The sequence below is a fragment of the Heterocephalus glaber genome, unplaced genomic scaffold (assembly GCF_053883595.1).
Source record: "Heterocephalus glaber isolate CG9 unplaced genomic scaffold, H.glaber_assembly_v1.0 deba00001543, whole genome shotgun sequence".
NCBI lineage: Eukaryota > Metazoa > Chordata > Mammalia > Rodentia > Bathyergidae > Heterocephalus > Heterocephalus glaber.
The window spans coordinates 5,280,557-5,302,698 of record NW_028258336.1 but is presented as its reverse complement, the minus strand read 5'-3'; the positions used below and the strand labels follow the sequence as shown (position 1 = coordinate 5,302,698).

General features: G+C 33.6%; 1 protein-coding gene across 10 annotated transcripts in view; it reads left to right on the top strand.

Annotated features, from left to right (window-relative positions):
* The window catches only part of Rnf180 (ring finger protein 180), a 198,874-nt gene that overhangs the window by 71,023 nt on the left and 105,709 nt on the right, over positions 1-22,142 (top strand). For all 10 annotated transcript variants that reach the window (XM_087189570.1, XM_087189565.1, XM_087189567.1 and 7 more), the window contains exons 3-4: positions 14,968-15,063; positions 16,723-17,685. In XM_087189570.1, coding sequence (XP_087045696.1) covers positions 14,968-15,063; positions 16,723-17,685 — 1,059 coding nt within the window. The remainder of the gene's footprint in view (positions 1-14,967; positions 15,064-16,722; positions 17,686-22,142) is intronic.

Sequence of the window (22,142 nt, the reverse complement as noted above, 5' to 3'; positions counted from 1 at the left end):
GACGGCTGTCTGTTCTTAAGTGAGGGTATTTTTTTAAAAATTCACTCTGCTGATTAAAGAAATCTTCACCCTTTACCTTCTCAAAGTACAAGTAGAAAAACCAGGCCGTCTAGTAGAATTTTGATTCATTTACATTTGTAACACTTAAAACCTTTAGTTAATAATGTGAATCTGAATGACATTTTTGTTAACATAATTTTTTTCTCTTTGGTGTTTACAGGTGCAGTAGTTTAATATGGTCACTTTAAATGACTTAGCTAAGGGAATACTATTACTTTAGAAATGCGAAGTGTTAAAAATCTTTCAAAATTTAAATTGTCAAATTCTTTACATTTAACCTTTACTTAAAATATTAAGGGCCATGTAATGATAAAAGTTTATATAATTTATAATTTTAAAATTAAATGATGTTCTCATTGTTCTCACAGCAACTGAATACACGTCCTACCATTAATGAAAAATAAGAGTGATGCGTCAGCTCCCCCTGCTGCTTGAACAAGTTATTTCACTCACATTTTAACAACATTTTACTGACACTCTTATGTTAAATCCACTGTCAGATTTTTTTCCTTTCCTCCTTCCTGAACATAACTTTGAAACATGAAAATTCTTTCAATATGATTTTAAAAATTTCTAATGAAATGGTTTTGCTAAATTTTAGTTTAATTTTGCCCAAGAAGATAACCTCTTATGCCATTACCCTAAAGGCTTCAAATGTCTCAAATCAAGTTGCTTCTTTTTTCATCATTTATCTTCAAAATATGTCTATTAAAACTTGTTTTAGGGCTGGAGGTGATAGAGCATTTGCTTAGCATGTGAAAGGCACTGGATTTAATTCCTAGCATCACAAAACAAACAAAAACAAAATACCTTTGTTTTTGCATATATATTTATGTAATTTTTAAGAATTAAGTGATTTAAACTTTGAAACTTTCATGGTTGATGTATCCTATTTTACATATAAAATTATATTGAAGTAAATATTACAAATGTTATACTTGTTTCCTTTTTTAAAACTATGTATTTTACAGTCTCATTTATAATGGAGGCTTCTGTATTTACTCTGGTTTTGGTTTGTCTGAGCTGCATATCTAAATTTTCAGAAAAGCAAACAAAATTCTATACATTCAACTCAGCCTTTTATACATATTTTACCTATGTCAATTACAGTAATTGAGTTTCCTTTTTTTTTGCATGAAAGTATGCTTCCAACTATCTAAAAAAATGTATTTAGAGAAAAATGTGATTTATATCAATAGTTTTCAAATGAAGGAGGTCAGGTTTGAGTGTCAAAAAGCAGAAACAGCTGCGGGATCTTTTTTGCTCTGTCTGCCTCTCCCTACATAAGATTACTTTTGGTTAATTTAAAAATACGTTATGCCCCAGTTTTAGGTTTGTTTTTGGTAAGCTTAGGGAAGAATAGGAGTATCATGCCTTAACGCATACTTACAAAAAATATGTAAGAATGTGGCTCTAAAAATTATATAATTTGATATATTTTGTATTTCTTTGGTATAAGAGTTAACGGTGGAAGCTTACTAAGGACATGAAATCTGAAGCCAGATTAACTGGTTGGAAATCCTTATTTTGTAACTTAATATGTGACTTTGATAAGTTATTTAATTTCTCTTATTTCAGAGAAATTGCCCTTATCTGTAAGACTTTTTAAAAAATCACATAAAATAGTGCTTGGAGCATAGTTAGCACAATATTAGTATTTGTTACTGAGTGAAAATCAGAATAGGTCTTGTAAAACTTCTGTCACCTATGTAACTGGCTCTAACATTTATTTGGACAGGAATGTTCATGAAGCATTTCAATAATTAATAGTAGATAATAGTTTCTTAGTGTTATGATCAATGTTATATGATTAAATATCATGATTAATTTATATGATTAGATGAATTAATGAAATGTGCATAATAAAATAATGACATATTTGATACCTAACACAGTCCCTGGAATATTAGTAACTAAGTTTCTTTACCCACTTTGTGTAGTCAGCCCTGTGTCTAATAATAACTCAATAAATATTGTTAGGTTGACTGTCATTAACTCACTTTGACATTAATAATCTATTCTTGCTACCAGTGTAAACATTTTCTTTCATTTCCTCCTTTTTTCCTTACCTTCCTTCCTTCTTGCTCATATTTTTGTATGGTGTTTGTGAGGTGAGGTATTTAACTAAAGGTACACTGTTTATTTTATTTTGTCACTTCTAGGAAGTTTCCCAAGATTCTTTATGTGACAGATTTGTATAGCCCATTTAAATTTGTTAAAATGGTTCTGGGCACAAATAGAACAAAATGTTGAAGATTTCGATTTTCAAATGAAAATGTCTTAACTACAGAATTCCAAACAGCATATATTAAATATTTAGTATATTTTAGGTGTTGTCTTAAGATGTGAGGGTACAAAGAGGACTAAGTGCATGATCCACAGAGCTGACTAACTAATGTGGTTTGGACTTGGAAACTGAACCAAGAAAGGCCTCTATTATTTGGATTAGAAATTTTCAGGGTATGAAAGATTTATTGCCAATATGAAAAAAACAGGGTTGTGTGTTATGTGCATACAAAATGAAATTATATTTTAATTGTTAAGTGTCTTGGTTACTTTCTTCATCACTGGGACACAATACCTGACACCCACAACCTAAAGAAGAAAATATTTATTTTAATTTACAGTTTGTAGAGGTTTCAGTCTATAATTGGCTGGTTCCAAGACAGGGTAGCATGGCTGTGGGGCATGGCAACAGGAAGCAGAGACAAGAGAGGAGGGATGAAAATAGACCTTTCTGGGCCATGCCCTCAGTGATCCACCTTCCCCACCAGGCTTTACCTACCAACTATTTAGCTAAACATTCAACCGTGGACTAATCCACTGATGAATGTCAGCCCCTCCATGATCCTATCACTCAGATATAAACCATAACATTAGGATTTTAGAAAATTACAGTTATTCCTTGGTATCTGTGAGAGATTAGTTCTAGAACACCCCCACAGATACCAAAATCTGTACTTGCTCAAGTTTTTTATATAAAATGGTATAATCTTTGCATATAACCTATGTATAACTTAAATAATCTCTAGATTACTTATAATATCTTATACCATGTAAATGATGTATAAATACTTGTTTGGGGAATGATGATGAGAAAAAAAGTCTGTACATATTTAGTATCGATGTAGTATTTTTTTTGAACATTTTAATCTATGGTTGGTTGAATTCAAGAATTTAGGACCCATACCTACAAATCAGAGAGTAATTTATTTGAAAAGAAATAATGTATTTGGAGAATAATTTTTATTCCTGGAAGAATATAATCTTAATCATAAAAATATTAAAATACAGTAGAAGTATTTAACGTCTGAAGCAATATACAGCATTTAGAAACATTTAGATATATATTTAACTAAAAGACAGGAAATTTTTCTTTTGCCAATGTACTCTACCTTTGAAAGTAGGTTTCTCAAACATCTTGATAAAGTAGATTAGAGATCTTGAGTTTAGTACTTTTTCCAAGTCATCCTAATTTATACATGAGTTAGAGAGAAAAACTAATAATTACTGAAATGTTGCTGCAACTTAAATTTTGCAGAACTTAAAAAGGTGGAAAAGACAGATGACAAAGTCACACAAAATAAATTGCGATTCTTCATTTTAGTCTGAAAAAGAATCACATGTATTTGTTTTTTAGGAGGTAATTACTGTGGGATGTGAAAGTTGTGTATATTTTCACTAAGTACCCCAAGTGCCTTTGACATTGGTATCTGGGGACTAGATTTTGAGAAACACTGTTCTAAGGTGGTCTTCACAGAGCTTGTAATTTTGGTCTGGATTATTTTCTTCAGTGCTTGTCAAAAAAGACCCTTGCCAGAGTGCTGCTGTTCTATCTATTCTATATAAATTGCAATCCACAGATTTCTTGGAACAAAGTTTGAAGACCTATAATTATCAATGACTCTTTAGTTCCAAAATCTCTCCTTGTAGGGGTCATGTTTAGTAACATTTATAAACAGTTATATTGTGGATTTAACAGAAAGGATCCAAACATATTTGCTTATTTTCACACAATTTCCTTGCTACAGAATGAGACCCGTTGTGATTTAAAATTCTTCTATTCATCCCCAAACTGAAGATATTTTTTCTTGGCATCTTTGAAAGAAGCTAAAGGATTTTTACCTAGAGTGGTTTTACCTTATGATCTAGTATTGAAGGGCAGGGTGCTCATTCTGACTTCATGTGTTCAGACTCCATGTGTTCAGTTCTCTGCCATGTGGACAATTTAACTATCTCCCTTAAGCCTCAGTTTTCCTGTCTGTAGTACTGGTGAACTAAATGAGAAAATACATGTAAAATAATTGCAACCACTCCTGGTACATAAAACTTCTTCCATTTAAATTCACTTTTGGAAATTCTGGGACCCAGTTTCACTATTTCATACTTTTTACTCTGTGTTAGCCTAATTCTAGGTTACTTTTTAAACCTTCTAATTTTGCCTAACATTTTTTAGCAAATTAAAAACAACTATTAAAATCTGAATTCTGGGCCGGGGATTTAGCTCAGTGGTTTCACCACCTGCTGAGCAAGCGCAAAGACCCAAGCTCAGTCCCCGGTACCAAAAAAAAAAAATCTGAATCCTATAGCAGACCAGTTTACTTCAAGCCATTAGCAGATACTTTACAAAAGATTTACTAGTCTGTCGTATATTTACGCTTTCACAGACCTGCACTGAATGCACCCTTTTGCCCATTCTAAGAATTAATAAATCACTTAGAGGTCCCGCTTCAAATGCGTTTTTGATAGAATTCCCCAGAGATCTTAAATTCTTCAAATATTAAGGAAAAGTCTAAACAACTTTTTAAAAAGTCTGTTTTTATGTAATTCAATTTATATTTATATTTCACCCTGATTTTCCAAGATACACATACAAAAAGGTGATGACCTTTTTCAGAATTTTTTATAGTGTATATGAAGTAGTAAGGATTAATTTTTCCCAATTGAGGGAGAAATGAAGATTAAAATCTTATGATTTGTAAGTGTTTCTTTGTCACTGTTCTTTAAGGATATTTTACCTGTTATTTTTTTTACCAGTGTTATTAGAATGTAATTTACAAATAAAAATATACACTTCAATTAGTTTTGACCATTATATGCATGCTCATGTAATCGTAACCATTATATGATGTGTAGCACTGTTTATTTCTTTTTCATGTTTTTTTAAACAGTATATGTTAGACTTTATCATATTTTTATTGCAAACACCTATATTCTCATTATTGGGTGTGATGCTGTTTTCAGTAAGAGCAGAGTTTGGTCCTCAACAGTTCATCTGGATTTTCTGCAAATCATATCAATTTATTTCAGACTCTTCCAGCCACCTTAGGATGGTGCTCTCTTTCCATTAAAAATGTTACTGTGCCCTAGATACAGACAAATATCAACTCAGCCCCTAATCTTTTTCCCCAAGACCCCTTTTTACTTCCAATTTTTACCATTGTGGTATGAGCCATTCTTTGTGTTATTTTCTCATCTATTATGTACTTAAATACAATATGCTGTGTTTTTTTCCTCATTATCTATTGTTAAATTCCTCACAATCTCATTGAAAACTGTCCATTTATATTTTCTACATTAGCTATTTTTCCTTTCTTAAAATATATTTTCTGTAGGTTCGGTGGTGTGATAGGAGAATAGATTATAATACATTCTCACCATTGCCTATATTTTCCCTTATATCATTGTATCAGAAAATACAATAAGATAAAACTTTGCATGTTTTCTTGGTTCTGTTGTGAGGAGACCTGTTAGGGAACCATAAATGATTGAGCTAGAGACTTTTTCTAGCATCTCTTCCTGTTTTCTTAACTTTGCCCCTATTCAGTGATGTCCTCTTCAAATTTCCAGGAACTTGTCTGGTCCTCTCTCATTCTCAATTTTGACATGCGAAGTTGGAAGAATTCTAGTCTGTTAGGCAGAATTGGAGTTTAGTCCTTGTGGATATGACTGAATTTTCTTTAGCTAACTATATAACCTTTCCCAAGATACCTTTTATTTGTCATTGAAATATTTTCAGCCTGTTTTGTAGGATTTTTGAAAGATTAGAATTGAAAAAACGTAAAGCCTTTATTTTTCTTTTTTATTAATTACATTAATTTTTATTTGATACCTAATATAAAAGTTGTACATATTGATGGGAATAACATGATGTTTTAAGACTTGTGTATATCTTTTTTTTCTTTTAAATTCTTTTATTGGTATATTTTAGGTATATAATACATTTATATTTATCATTGGGTGCTTGTACCTGTACATGACGTATCTTGGTTCTTATTTTTTCCCCATTATCTGTGCATCCTTCACCCGCTCCACCCTTCCTTATTTACATAGACTTTGTTTCCATTTTTTTTTCTTTTTTCATAATTTTTCCATTCCCTTCTTTCCTTTCCCCTTCCCCTCCCACAACTCCTCCCCATTTGGACCTTTTCTTCCTATTTCACATTATCTATTCGATTTAATCATTTTAATCCTTATTTACATTTTCAGTTTCTCATACTAGAGAAACTATTTGGTATTTACACATGTGTGTCCTATTTATTTCACTTAAGAATATGTCCTCAATATTCATCCATTTAGCTATAAATGTCTCTAGTTTCTCGTTCTTTATGGCTGAGTAGTACTCCATTTTATAAAAAAAACCCCACATTTTCTTTATCCAGTTTCCAGTTGATGGGCACTTGGGTTGTTTCCAAGCTTTAGCTATTACAAACTGTGCCGCTATAAACATGGGTGCACATATATCTCTGTGGTATGATTCTTTTAATTCTTTTGGGAAGATAGCCAGCAGGGGAATAGCTGGGTCAAATGGGACCTCTAGCCCTAGTTCTTTGAGGTATCTTCATACTGATTTCCACAGTAGTTGCACCAGTCTGAACTCCCACCTACAATGGAGAAGGGTTCCTTTCTCCCTACACTCCCACTGGCCTTTGTTATTGGTTGATTTCTTAGCAGCCATTCTTTGTGCGGTGAGGTGAATCTCAGTATTGTTTTCATTTACATCTCTCGAATGACCAGTGATGTTGAACATTTTTTCCTATATTTATTTGCTGCTTTTATGTCTTTGTCTGAGAAATGTCTGTTCATTTCAGATGCCCATTTTTGAATTGGGTCTTTGAATTTAGGGGGTCTGCTTTTTTTCAGTTTTTAATATATTCTAGATAGTAGTCCTTTGTCTAAGGTACAGCTGCTAAAATTTTTTTCCCACATTGTAGGTTGTCTCTTAGCTCTGTTGTTGGTTTCTCATGCAGTGCAGAAGCTTTTAGTAAGATGAAATCCCAGTTGTTGATTCTTTGTGCTACTTCCCGTACTATTGAGGTTTTGTTCATAAAATCTTTTCCTATACCAATGTCTTCAAGAGTTCTACCTAACTTATTTTCCAGCAAGTTTAGTGTTTCTTAAAATTTAGATCTTTAATCCACTTCGATCTTAGTTTAGTGCATGGTGATAGATATGGGTCTAGTTTTAATCTTTGGCAGGTGGAAATCCAGTTTTTCCACCATTTATGAAATAGGCTATCTTTCCTCCAATGATGGTGGTTGGCTTCTTTGTCAAAGATGAGGTGGCTGAGTATGTCTGGAGTTGTTTCTGGATCTTCTAATCTATTTCACTGATCCTCAGGTCTGTTTCTTTGCCAGTACCATGCTGTTTTTATCACAGTAGCTTTGTAGTATAGTTTCAAGTTGGGGATTGTGATACCCCTAGCCATATCTCTGTTGCCCAGAATTGCTTTTGCTATTCTAGGTCTCTTCGAGTTCCAAATGAATTTTTGGATTGTTTTCTCTAGTTCTGTGAAATATATTGTTGGAATTTCAGTTGGGATTACATTAAATCTATATAGTAGTTTTGGAAGTATGGCCATTTTCACTATATTGGTTCTTCCTACCCAGGAGCAAGGGATATCTTTCCATTTTCTTATATCCTCTTCTATCTGTTTTTTTCAGAATGCTGTAGTTTTCAGTGTAGAGGTCTTTTCTTCCTTTGTTAGATTGATTCCTAGATATTTCATTTTTTGGATGCAATTGTAAAAGGAATTGTTTCCCTAATTTCTCTGTCAGTGCATCTATTATTTGTGTACAAGAAGGCTATTGGTTTTTGAGTGTTGACCTTGTATCCAGCTACTCCACTGAATCTGTCAATTAAGTCTAGAAGTCTTTTTGCAGAATTTTTTGGGTCTTCTATGTAAAGTATTATATCATCAGCAAATAATGACAGTTTCACTTCTTCCTTTCCTATCTTTATTCCTTTCATTTCTTTCTGTAGTCTAATTGCTGTGGCTAATGTTTCCAGAACTATATTGAACAGGAATGGTGATAGTGGACATCCTTGTCTTTTTCCTGATTTTAGCGTGAAAGTTTTCAGTTTTTGACCATTTAGTATTACATTGGCTGTTGGTTTTTTGTAGATAGTTTTAATCAGGTTGAGATAAAGACCTTCTCTTCCAATTTTCTGTAGGGTTTTTATCATGAATGGGTATTGGATTTTGTCAAATGCCTATCTGCATCTATTAAGATGATCATATGGTTTTTGTACTTGACTCTGTTAATATAGTGTATTACATTTATTGATTTACGAATGTTGAACCATCCTTGCATCCCTGGGAGAAATCTGACTTGGTCAGGGTGTATAATCTTCTTGATGACATTCTTATTCTGTTACCAGTATCCTGTTGAGGATTTTTGCATCTACGTTCATTAGGGAGATTGGTCTGTAGTTCTCTTTTTGGGTTGGGTCTTTCCCTGGTTTTGGAATCAAAGTAACACTTGCTTCCAGGAGTGAATTTGGAAGCCCTGCTTCCCTTTCAATTTCCTTGATGAGTTTAAAGAGTAATGGCGGTAGTTCATCTTTAAATATCTTGTAGAATTCAGCAGTAAAGCCATCAGGACTTGGGCCCTCCTTTGTTGGTATATTTTTTACTACATTTTCAGTTTCACTCATTGGGGTGTTTAGAATTTCTATATCTTCTTCATTTAACTTTGACAGTTCATATGTATCTAGGGATCTGTCCATTTTTCTGTGTTTTCCATTTTATTAGAGTACAGGCTCTCAAAGTAGGTATTGATGATCCTCTGGATTTCTGCTTGGTCTGTTGTGACATCACCTTTTTCATTCTTAATTGCATGGATTTGAGCCTTTCCTTTCCTTTTTTGATAAGGTTGGCTAAGGGTTTATCGATTTTATTTATTCTTCAAAAAAACCCAACTCTGATTCATTGATTTTTTGTATCATCCTCTTAGTGTCCATTTGATTTCTGCTCTGATCTTTATAATTTCCTCTCTTGCATGAGCTTTGGGTTTGTTATGCTCTTCTTTTTCTAGGAGCTTGAGTTTCTGTATTAGGTTATTTGTTTGAGTTCTCTCTTTTTTCCTAATATGGGGATTTGCTGCTATGAAGGTCCTTCTTGGAACTGCTTTCATTGTGTCCCGTATATTCCTGTATGTTGTACTGGCATTATCATTTACTTTTAGAAACTGTCTAATTTCTTGTTTAATTTCCTCTGTGACCCATTGGTTGTTCAGGAGAGTGTTATTCAATTTCCATGTGTTTGTGGGAGTTTTGCGGTTTCTTATGTTATAGATCTCCAATTTTATTGCACTAGGGTCTGTTAATATACAGGCCATAACTGCAATTCTTTTACATTTACTTAGACATATCCTATGAGCTAGCATGTGGTCTATTTTGGAGAATGACCCATGTGCAGCTGAAAAGAATGTGTATTCTGATTTTGTGGGGTAGAACACTGTAAACATGTATTAAGTCCATTTGTTCAATAGCTTGGTTCAGTTCTGGAATTTTGTTGTTGACTTTTTGTCTAGATGATCTGTCTATTTGTGATAGTGGGGTATTGAAGTCCCCAACTACAATTGTATTAGTGTTTATTTGGTTTTTCATGTCCATTAATATTTGTATTGCATAGTTGGGGGCATTCATGTTTTCATATATGTTTATGATTGTCATCTCTTCCTCTTGGATTGTTCCCTTCACAAGGATATAGTGACCATCTTTGTCTCTCTTAATTCATTTTGGTTTGGTTTGAAATCTACTTTGTCTGCATATAAGATTGCTACCCCTGCCTTTTTCTGGGTTCCTGTGGTGTGGAGAACTGTTTTCCATCCTTTTACTTTCAGTCTATGAATTTCCTTTTGAGTTAGGTGTATTTCTTGTATATAGCATATTGCTGGATTTTGGTTCTTAATCTATTCTGTCAGTCTCTTTCTTTTGATTGGTAAATTGAGGCCATTAACATTGATAGTTATGGTTGATAGATATTGACTCATCCTTGTCATCATGTTTTACTCTTATTGAGTCTTTTGTTTCTTATTTTTCCCCCTTTCCCTTTAGTTTCTTACCTTGCCTGGTGGCTTCCCTCTGTTGAGCCTCATGGAGTTGTGATCTTCATTGTATTTTTCTAGGATATTGCTTAAAATTGTTTGGTATGCTGGTTTGGTGTTTATGAAATTTCTCCAGTGTTCTTTGTCATGGAAGTATCTAATTTCCCCATCGATTTTGAAAGATAATTTTTCAGGATACAATAGTCTAGGTTGAAGTTATTTTCTTTTAGAGCTTGAAATACTTCACTCCAGGCTCTCCTTGATTTGCAGGTTTGTGTTGAGAAATTTCCCAGGATTCTGATCGCCTTTTCTTTGTAGGTGAGTTGTTTCTTTTCTCTGCCTGTAGGATTTTTTTCTTGTTGAGTTTCTGGCATCGTGACTGTTATCTGTCTATCTGTAGATTTTTTTTGGATCATGGCTACTTGGAGTTCTATATGCCTCACTTATCTGTATGTCCAATTCTCAACCTCTGTCTGGGAAGTTTTCTACTATTACTTCTGTGAACAGTTTTTTATGTCAGTTGTACTTTCTCCTGTTTATTCGTGGACTCCTATCAGTCTTATGTTATTCTTCTTTGCATCATGTAGCAGTTGCTGGATTGATTTCTCATGATCCCATAGTATTTTTAAGAAATCTCTGCCTTCATGGTCCTTCACTGCAATCCTGTCTTCTATATCTGATATTCTATCTTCAGATTCCCTTCATCTGCTCTCCATGCTTTCAATGGAGTTTTTAATCTCCTGAATATCTGTTTGAATCTGTTTCATGAATTCCATTTCTTTCTTATGTTGGGCGATCATGGTTTCCATTTCTTTCTTATGCTGGGCATTCATGGCTTCTAGTATGGTTCTGAGCTCATCTATTTTTTTATCTGTTTCTGTTCTAGATCCTCTTATCATGTCTTTCACTCTGCTCACCATCTCTGTAGTTATCTGGGAGATTATTTCTTCTTTGAATTTTTCTAGAGCCTCATTCATCTGTTTTGTTACTTCCTGTACTATCAGTTCAGGGTGTCCAGGTGGTTGATTATCAGAGTTTTCCACCTCATTTCCCCCAGAATTTGCCTTTTGTGGCGTGGAAGTCTGAGTTTGTGCCTTGCTTAAATGTCTTCTCATTTTTGTTTTTGGTACTGTCCTTGCTTTAGTTCCTGGCTTGATACTTTGAAGTTGCTTATTGTAAATATCTTTGTTAATGTATTTAGAACCCTTATGGAATGATTGCTTCTCAGAGGTGTCTTCCAGATATAGCAAGTCTTTAGGTTTTGAGTCTCTAATGGCTCTGAGGCTATCTCATTTTCATTATACCAGGAAGGACAACTGATTAGATCAATCACAACATCTCAGCCCAAGTGATACAATCAGCAACACCATAGCATCAAATACCTTTTAGAAAAATGACAATTTGTGGTAGTTACTAATCTATCACCTTTAACTGTGTGAATTAAATCAAAATCAAGAACCAACCGAACATATGTTTTTGGTGAATAAACTCTTCAACATAGCAACTTTGCCCTTCATGATGGGGAGTTAGAAGGAGTTGGGGAGGGTGGAATAGGTAGGTAGAAGGTAGGTGAAGTTTAGCAATGAGACCAGAGGACACAGGTGAGAGAAAGAAAGAGAAGAAAAGAAAAATAAAGAAGAAATATGAATTTGGGCCAGTACAGGAACACAATGGGAGATGAAGAAGAATGTGTGTCAGCAAGGGAGTGAGGGAGAGAGAGATAGAATAAAGAAAAGAAAGAAAAAAGAGATAAAAATTTTAAGAGTAGAAAAAGAAGGAAAAAAATGTAAGCTCAAAAAAAATAGTGGTAATTTTGAAAATAACAAATGAAAGATAAAAATGAATGGCCTCCTTCAGGTATGTCTCTCCTGTCACACTAAACAATGTGGGCAGCAGTGTGCAGTTATAAGTCAATTAGTCTCGGTAAGCCAGTCACAGACCCGTGAGATTCAGGCAGATTTCTGGCTGTAAGTCCCAAGTTGAGCTCCCTGTCCTCCTGCAGGGTTGAACTCTGCAAGGTTCTCTTGAATATTCCAGCTGCATTTCCCCTGAAGATAGTCCAGGTTCTGATGGGAGATGATGATCCCTCTGACTTACCAAGTATGGTGGTCTGGTGTGCCTTTATTGCAGAGATTCTCTTCACTTTTCCAGTGGGCCTCAGTTTTCATCATTGAGCCTGAGAGTGGCCCTCTCTCTGTTGTTCACTTCTGCAGTTCAGGACAATGGCCTTCATATCCCCCTGTGCCCCTGTCACGTGGAACCAAGTAGCTGCACAGCCAAAAGGCCAGATGCGGGGGTGGGGGGGTGGAGGCTATTATTGCACGCGCCCAGGCTGGTGCACTGGCCGCCGGTGGGCATGCCTGGCGGGGGGGGGGGGTCCTCCAAGGCTTGTGTATATTGTATAAATCCAGTAAACATATCTTTCTACTCAAACCTTTATAATTTATTTATGATACAACTTTCATAATTTTCCAGTTTTTTGAAATGTATAATACATTATTGTTATCTGTAGTCTCCTTACTGTGTAATGATACACCAGAACTTGTTCATATCTAATTGTAACTTAATACCCATTAGTCCTGAATTACCACTGATTATTGTTCATAGTATATTAGTATATAAAAATACTATTGTGTACAGTTTTTAAATGATGAATGTGCCCCAACATATCAATAACCCAAGTTCCCTTTCCTTTTAATTTACAGTTTAATATTTTTTCTTTGTGCTTGTGTTCTTTTGGCCTGAAAGAAATTAGATTAAGATAACTTCTTTATAGATCTTACCAGTATGTAAACAGATCATACTAAAACTCTTATCTAAATCTGGACATCTTTTAGTATCTTTAAGATCTAATGATGGAAGACAAAAGTAGCCAAACTTGGAAATTAAATCTAGAATTTCTGGGTGATCTTGGCCCTAAGGCACAGGTTCTTTCATATCACTGTGAATACAGACTTGAGATTTTTTTTTTTTTGACCCGGGGATCAAACTCGGGTCCTTGCGCTTGCGCATCAGGGTGCGAAACCACTGAGCTAAATCCCCAGCCCTGAAATATTTTTTAGAAATTTGCTTATTTGTTATCTTTTAAATCTACAGTAATGAGTTGGGCAACTGCTTGGGAAATAGATGAGAGAAAGTACATAATTGTGTTTTGGTAGCTTGTAGCACTATTTACTGTAAAATCTGATCCTGAGAAATACTGTGTGGGTAGAAATCTTACTTTTTTTGTTCCTCTCAACCAACATCTCTCATTTTTTAGAGTGAAATTTTCAGATCCAGAAGAGACCCTAATAGTTATATAGCAGTAATTTACAGCTAAGAAACTGAGACCCATAGAAGTAAAATCATTGGCCTAAGGTCTCATACGTAGAAAGAGATATATCTTATCCTGATGACGCCAGCATTTTTCTGACATGTTGGAAAGTCATTTTGGTCTAAGTTGTGTATCGCATTTATTTCTACAAATCTACTTCAGAAAGTGAAAGAAATTATCCTTCAGATTTTTGTTGGTCTTCACTGGAATTTAGTTTGAGCTTTTTTAGCAGCCTGCCTGCACAATTATTCTTATAAGGGAGAGAAACTGTCTTTTTCTGTACTTACCCTATGTTCATGTATACAGCTCTATAATAAAGGATATATTAACAAGAGAATATCCAAGGTATATGTTTAATGTAAATGTTATGTGACATAGAAACCTTCATAAGGAAATGAAGACCTGAAGAAATTGTTAAACTTGGGTGTTTTTATGTTAGGTTGGATGTAAGAGCATAAAGTCATGGAGGAATATGGTAAGACAAAGAACACATGATACAGTGATAACAACCAGCGTGGCTGTTTGTTCAGATTCTTTCTGATCTTTCCATTTCATAGATCAGAAGGAACCTTAGCAGTTACCTAGCAGTAATGCTAGCAGAGGAAATGATTATTTCCTCTGGATATGGCAGGGTGGGGTTGATGGTCTCATGACCTGCTTCAGAGGAGATCAGAAAATCTTTCTAGATTTTCCACTTCCTTCAACTGAGAAGAGCAGGAGGATATCCTGAAAGAACTTCCTGTTTCTGCTGCTTTTGAGTATGTCAAGATGGCCCATTTGGGGGCATTGTGTCCAAACCTTATCATTCCTCTTCTTCATCCACCTGCATGTTTATTGAGTAGTATCCTGATAGAGAGTATAACAACTTTTTTATTTTGTTAGTGGTAAATCAACTACAATCAGAGAGTGAAGGCTTAGAAAAGTTACTATAAATGGCACTATTTATCTCACATGCAAGGAGAAAAAGAACAGGGCACTAGATTTGTCCATTCAATAACATTGCTAAATTTTAAAATTTTACTTGATGACTTAAATAAAATAGATGGTTTTTTATTTTTTTTTAAATCATAAGTAGTTATTTCCTGAAGACAATATATTTTGGTCTTTATAGATTTGTTTTTGATGATAGGAGCCAGAGAAGGAGAGTAGTGTATTTGCTTTTTAGCTAAAATTTTATTTTTAGTTTTTGAATTTTATTTAAACATGAAATTTGTGTACTAAAATCTGAATGGATGATTACTAAAATATATTTTTATATAATAGGATAGACATGCTTCTGTTGACATTCAAGATCTTTGTCATGTGTGGCACATGAACATAGAAGCTCTTCCAGAATGGATAAATTACTTAATACAAAAGGTAAATTTGTATTCTGATTAAAATTGGTAATATTACAATGTTCAGCATATTTTTGTTCTTTTTTCGAGCTGTTTTTCTTGGATAGGTAGTTTCAAGATACATGAATACTTACTCTTTTTTTTCTTTTTTTTTTTTTGGTACTGGGGATCGAACTCAGGACCTTGCACTTGTGAGGCAGGCGGTGGCACCACTGAGCTAAATCTCCAGTCCCAACAGTTGTGTTACTCTTGATTGCACTTACTGCCTTCTTCCCTATTGTTGGAGCACTCCAAGTACTTTTCTGCCTCAGATTTTATACTTGGAATTCCCCCTTTGAATGTTATTCGCACAGATACTAACTTGATTTGTTTCTTGTTTTCTGTTGTTTACTTTCAAAGAGACCGTGTGTGGTTGACTTGTTAACTGTACCCAACCCATACCCTTAACTCCATTATCCCTATTTGTATTCCAGTTCTGCCTTCTCTGCTTTATATACCTGTCTATATTTCATAGTCTCATGTATACTATAGGTAACATACATTAGTTATAACTATATACAAATATATATGACATGTAAATGTATAATTACATGTATATTTGTATGTTACCCACACACACATATAGCTTATTTATCTTGTTGATTGCCTGGTTACCCCAGAATATATGCTTTATAAAATCAGAGATTTTTACATTTTGGTCATTACTGTGTCCTCAGCATCATGAATATTATTTGTTAAGTGAAGTATCTTGTGTCATTCTTAAATACACATGTAGACATGTAAAAAAAAGAGATAATGACTTATTGGTATTATCAGAATTAAAATTGCACACTTTAAAAGATCTTCAATGTAGTACTGTAAGAATAGCAATTCACATTTTTTAATAGCCCGGTATAATTATTTTTCCAGTGCAAAATACTTGTCTTAGAAAAGGAGAAGTAATATTATTTTTGGAAAATATTTTCAAATAACATTTTTCTACTAAGTAGCTTTTGTTGTTGTTGTCTACCAAAGTAACATTTGGTAGATAGCCCTTGCATCCATTATCACATTGTAATGATTTCCTGGGAGAGTGCCAGTTCACTGCTTTTAAATGTCCTAGACTGTCTGTTGAAAAGACCATTTTTAGCAGGTTCATAATTAATTTTTAATCTGATTATAGAAAATGTGCTGATGTATGCAATCAATATCTTTTAGTTGTATATAAAAAGCCAGAAAAAGCTTTATTCTATTTGTTGGGTTAAGTTCCCTCCCCTGGTGCTTGGTATGCAAGGAGTGTATCAAAACAGACACTTTTCTGTGAGATTTTACTTGCAAATTAAGCTCTTTAGGCTGATTTGCTTCCTAGGTCCATAGAGTTATTTTCATTAGTTCACAGCATATCCATATTTAGCCTATTGTTTAAGGGATTCTTTTTTGGAATTCTTAGGAGTATTGTTTGGTTGGGCATGATTTTCAATATGGTATCATTCTAGAACTTTGTGGCTGCTTATCTCTGTTTATTGGAAGGCTTGTTTCCATTTGCTGTTCTGTCTCCTAATCAGAAAACAGAAAGCAATCCTTTTCTGTAGCATAGAAAACTTTCATGTGGTCAGCTTTTTCTTTTTCTTTTTTTAATTCACATTCTCTTTGGTAACTTTATAATGGAAATATTGTCTTTATTTTCCTTTATTACCTATAGGCACAGTGGACAATTGGAAAACTGAATTGCCCTTTCTGTGGGGCCCATTTAGGGGGCTTTAATTTTGTCAGCACTCCAAAATGTTCCTGTGGCCAGCTTGCAGTTGTATATCTCTCCAAGAGCCGGACCCATTATCAAGCAACACAGGCAGACAGACTAATGAGACCATTGCCGAAATACATGTCGCATCCTAGAATTCAGTCAGGTTGTGACAAGAAAACTCTGCTGACAGGTGGTGGCTCCAAAAACAGAAATCGCAGGCTTTTAAACATGGCCCAAAATAATAATGGCCTTGGAAGATTAACGGAAGCACTCTGCCTGGAGGTGCGATCAACGTATTTTCAGATGAAGAATGAAAAATTGCTCTTCAAAGCACCAGATTCAAAATACCAGCTTTTTGTTCCCCAGCTTGTGTCTGGTAGATGCACCACAAGAGCTTTTCATAGAAAATCACATAGTTTGGACCTGAACATCAATGAGAAGCTAACTTTATTACCCACTTTATATGAAATACATACTAAGACTACTGCCTATCCCAGGCTAAATGTAACACAGCCTATTGACCTTTCAGACTTGCCTTTACAGTCTAATAAAAATAGCTGTTCTTTTCAGAATCCAACTAGTTTTGATACTGATTTGCTGCTACAAAGATTTTCAGTGGCTCCCCGTGAGTCCCAGACACAAAGAGGAGGAGAATTTCAGTGTGGTCTAGAAGCTTCTTCAGTGTACTCAGACCACACTAATAGCAATAACCTGACCTTCCTGATGGATCTACCTTCAGCTGGCAGGAGCATGTTAGAGGCCTCGGACCAAGAAGAGCAACTTTACCCTCTAGACTTCCTGCGTTCAGCCAATAAATTTTCACTGGGCAACATTAATCAGAGGCTCAATAAGAGAGAAAGAAGCAAGTTGAGGAATCTAAGAAGGAAACAACGAAGGCAGGAAAGATGGCTACAGAAGCAGGTAATTTTTTAAAAGAGTTTATTTAAAATTTTATATTTATGAATATTGTGGTTTGGGAATAGAGCTAACTTTAAATATCTGTATTAGAAAACTCTGGTTTTAATTTTTGAAATGACATTTCTTTGAAGGTACACTTGATAATCATGTATCCCTATTATAATTAATATGTATAACCGGGTTTCTATATTTCATACATGTTTAGAAAAAGCCTCTTTTTCCTCAGTTTTTCCCAATTCTGGTAATATTTTAGAAGAACATTAATCTTGTGGTATTGAAACTGCTTTGTCATGAACATTTTAAATTTACTATGTGATTGTTTTGCAGTGACTATATAGATTAGATTAAGTTGAAAAATTGTTTTTCTAAATACAATCAGGTATTAAATTCATTCACTTCTCATCACATTTATTTTAAATGGATATTTCCACAGAACCTTATTTACTTTTGTGCTCACATGACCCAGATATGATTAACTGTGCTAACTTTTGGGAAATATCTAAAAGGTAATTTACCTTTACTATAGTTTTGTAGGAGAGTTTCCTTCTCTATGATTTGAACTACTTGTGTGCACTATAATAATAGGTTCCAGGGTGGTATGTATGGAAAGACTGAACACCAAATGTTAGATGATGTCTAAATGAATACGGTGCTATGAAAACTTGGAACTGTGAGGACTAGAATGTTTCTGTGTAAACATTTTTTAGCAAATTGCCTTTATTATTTGATTATTATTAGTAGATTATAGTTCTTATTAATGTATTGAATATTAACAGTGTCCCCAGAACTAAAAGATAGGAAGCTTCCATTCATATAATAGTTCATTCTTTTTTAATATAATTAAATGAACTTATTATGGTTTATAAAGCTAGTCATAGAGTCAATAAATAAAATTACTGCAATTCTTCAAATTAAGTTGCTTTTTCATCTTTCAGTTCCAGAGTAGAATGAAAAATAATTTTTGTAATATTTTTGACTGGTTGCTAATAAGAACATTTCAATTTGGTTTATTTGCAAGTGATGGTGTAATGTAATACTGACATAAATTTTATAAAACGTAAAAAAAGAATATGTTTATCATCATTTTAATACACTTAATATTATATCTTATTGAAGCTGTGAAATATAAACATTTCAGAATTTATCTTATACCTAGATAAATTGGAGATGATCATGTTAAGTGAATGTTGAGAAGGAATACTTTAAAAACACTGCAGAGAGCTCTAGCAAATAAGAATTTAAAAGTATGAAAATTATACTTAATCTATATTGTTAATATATGTGGATAATATCATTGAAAAATGTATGTTATGCTTGGATTAGGTACTTTTGAAAACCTCAGCATAGGAATGTTCTATTATATACAGTTTAGTGCAAAACAAGAGAAAAGTTCGGGGTTTTTTGATACAGATGAAGTTATTTTTATTCATCCTCACACATATGATTTGACCCATCCGCTTAGCAAATTGATCAGAATTAATGTGTCTTAACACAGGTCACTGTAGAGAGTGACATGGCACAATCCTGGTAGGTTTGGTTGGTTGCATAGCAGCTACAGGCAAATAAATTCCCAGTGTCTCCTTAGCAAAAAAAATAATAATAATAACAATAATAATAATATGAAAACAAAAAATAGCAAAAAATTAAAAAGTCAGAGCAACTTAAAAGTTTCATGAGTTGATGATGTGATTTCATGCCATTATTAAATTCTAAAAGACTTTGTACTGAGCCACCTCCTCAGTCCTTTTTATTTCTTAATTTTGAGGCAAAATCTAGCTAAGTTACTACCTTTTCCAGGCTGGACTCCAATTTGGGCTCTTCCTGCCTCTGTCTTCTAGAGTGCTACCACAACCAGCTAACAACAACAACAACAACAATAATAATAATTTTAAAAAGTCAATCTCACTAATTCAAGGAAAAAGACAAATCCTAGCAAGAGTTAACATCTAAGATAAATTATTGGCATAGTTATGAAGCTCATTTCATTTTTAGTAAAAATTCTGTAAACATGTCAAATGCCTGTTTGGGATACTATGCACTGTTTGGGTCAGTACTTCAATACAGATTCTGCCTTTTCTTTTTTGTTTTTAGGTACTAAGGATTGAAGATAGGGCCTTCAAACTAACCTACAATCCCAGTCCTTTTTAAATTTTTTTTTTTGAGACAGGGCCTAAGTTGCTAAGTTGTTCAGGCTTTGCTTGAGCTTGTGATCCTCCTACTTCAGAGCTCTAAATAACCCTCCTTTTTTAATAAGAAAGCTAAGATATGAAATATAGAGTAATAGTTACTATTATTAATTTTTTCAAATTTTATATTCTTAATTGAAACAAAAATTTTATGTATTTACAGGTATCATGTGATGTTTTGATATATGTGCACATTTTGTGATATTCAAATAAGAGTAAGCATATCTATATCTTAAACATTTGCATTTCTTTATAATGAAAACATTCAGAATTCCTTCTTACATTTTTTTGGAAATATACAGTACATTATCATTATCTATAGTCTCCTTACTGTGCAGTAAAACCCTGGAACTTATTTCTCCTGTCTAACTGTAACCTAGTACCCATTGATAACTTTTATTCCATCACTCCCTTCCTCCTTTCCTCTGGCCTCTAGTGACAACTGTTCTGTTCTCAAACTCTGAGATCAGCATTTTTAAATTCCACATATAAGGGAGATCACCTGCTATTTGTCTTTCTTTAGCTGACTTACTTCACTTAAATATAATGACCTCCGATTTTATTCATCATTTTTTATGCTGACAGTATTCTGTTTTACATATCACATTTTCATTACTCGTTTATCCACTGATGAATACTTAGGCTGTTTCCATTTCTTTAGTATTGTGAATAGTGCTTAGATAAACATGGGAGTGCAGATATCTCTTCAACATACTCATTTCATTTCCTTTGGACAAACTAATTGAGATTGCTAAATCATATGATAGTTCTATTTATTTATCTATTTATTTATTTATTTTTAAAAATCTCCATACTGTCTTCTATAATGGCTATAATTTATGTTCCCATGGACAGTATGTAAGGGTTCCATTTTCTTCAATTCCTTACCAACGTTTTATTATCCATTTGTGTATATATAGTTGGTGTTATAAGAATGAGATTACATCTCAGTGTGGTTTTGGTTTGCATTTCTCTGTTGATAGGGAGGTTGCACATTTGTTTTGTACCTATTCATATTTTTATGCCTTCTTTAAGAAATGCCTGTTTACATCAATTACCTATTTTTTAATTGGGTTATTGGGGGGGGTTGCTATTGATGTTTTGGAGTTCCTTTATATTTTCTGAATATCAACCACTCATTAGGTGTATAGTTTGTAAATATTTTCTTCCATTCAATAGGTTAACTCTTAATTCTCTTGTTTTCTTTACTGTGCAGAAGCTTTTTAGTTTAATATAATGCAATCTGTTTTTGCTATTGGAGTCTTCAAAGTCTGACCCTTCTGATGTCCTGAAGCATTTAGCTGTATTTTCTTCTAGTAGTTTCATAGTTTCAGATCTTGCATTTAAGTTTTTAAACTACCTTGAGTTGCTTTCTGTATATGGTAAAAAATAGGGGTCTAGTTTCATTCTTATATCCAGAACTGTATTCCCAGGACCATTTATTGAAGAGACTAGTCTTTTCCCAATGTGTATTCTTATCATCTTTTTCGAAAATCATTTGGCTGTAGGTTTACATAGGTTTACTTCTTGGCACTCTATTCTGGATTTTTTGGTCTATATATCTGTTCTTATACCATTTCCATACTACTTTGATTACTATAGCTTTGTATTATATTTTGAAATCAGGGAGTGTAATGCCTTTTGCTTTGTTCTTTTTACTCAAGATTGCTTTAGGTATTGGTTTTTTGTTTATTTATTTATTTTTTTTATAGTTCCATGTACACTTTAAGACTTTCTACTTCTGTGAAGAATGTCATTTGTAATTTGACAGGGATTACATTGAATCAGCAGATCAATTTGGGTAGTATGAATATTTTAATAATATCACTTTTTCCAATCCATGAACGTAAGACATCTTTCCATTTTTTTGTCTTCATTTCCTATCAGTGTTGTACTTTTCATTGTGGAGTTATTAATAATTATATAAAAAATTTCAAATAATTGATTAGGAAACAAGTTTCTTATTTTCACTTGACGTTTTTAATGAATTTTTATGTAAGCTGGAAATCATCCAATGGCATATACTATAATAGAAAGTATTAACACTATAGAGAGTTATTTAATTTTTAAAAGCTTAGCTATGTGAAGAAGGCTGGTCTTGAAAAGGAAACTACAGCCAGGTATCAAGATTTTTGCTCAGCAAAAGTTATTTGAGGATCAGCTTTGGGGAAAGATATAGTACTGACCTGCATTTAACCACCAAACTTCTTTTTTATCCAGAGTAGTTTTTTCCTTTAATTATTATGCAATAAAATTTACTTATTCCTGGCATAT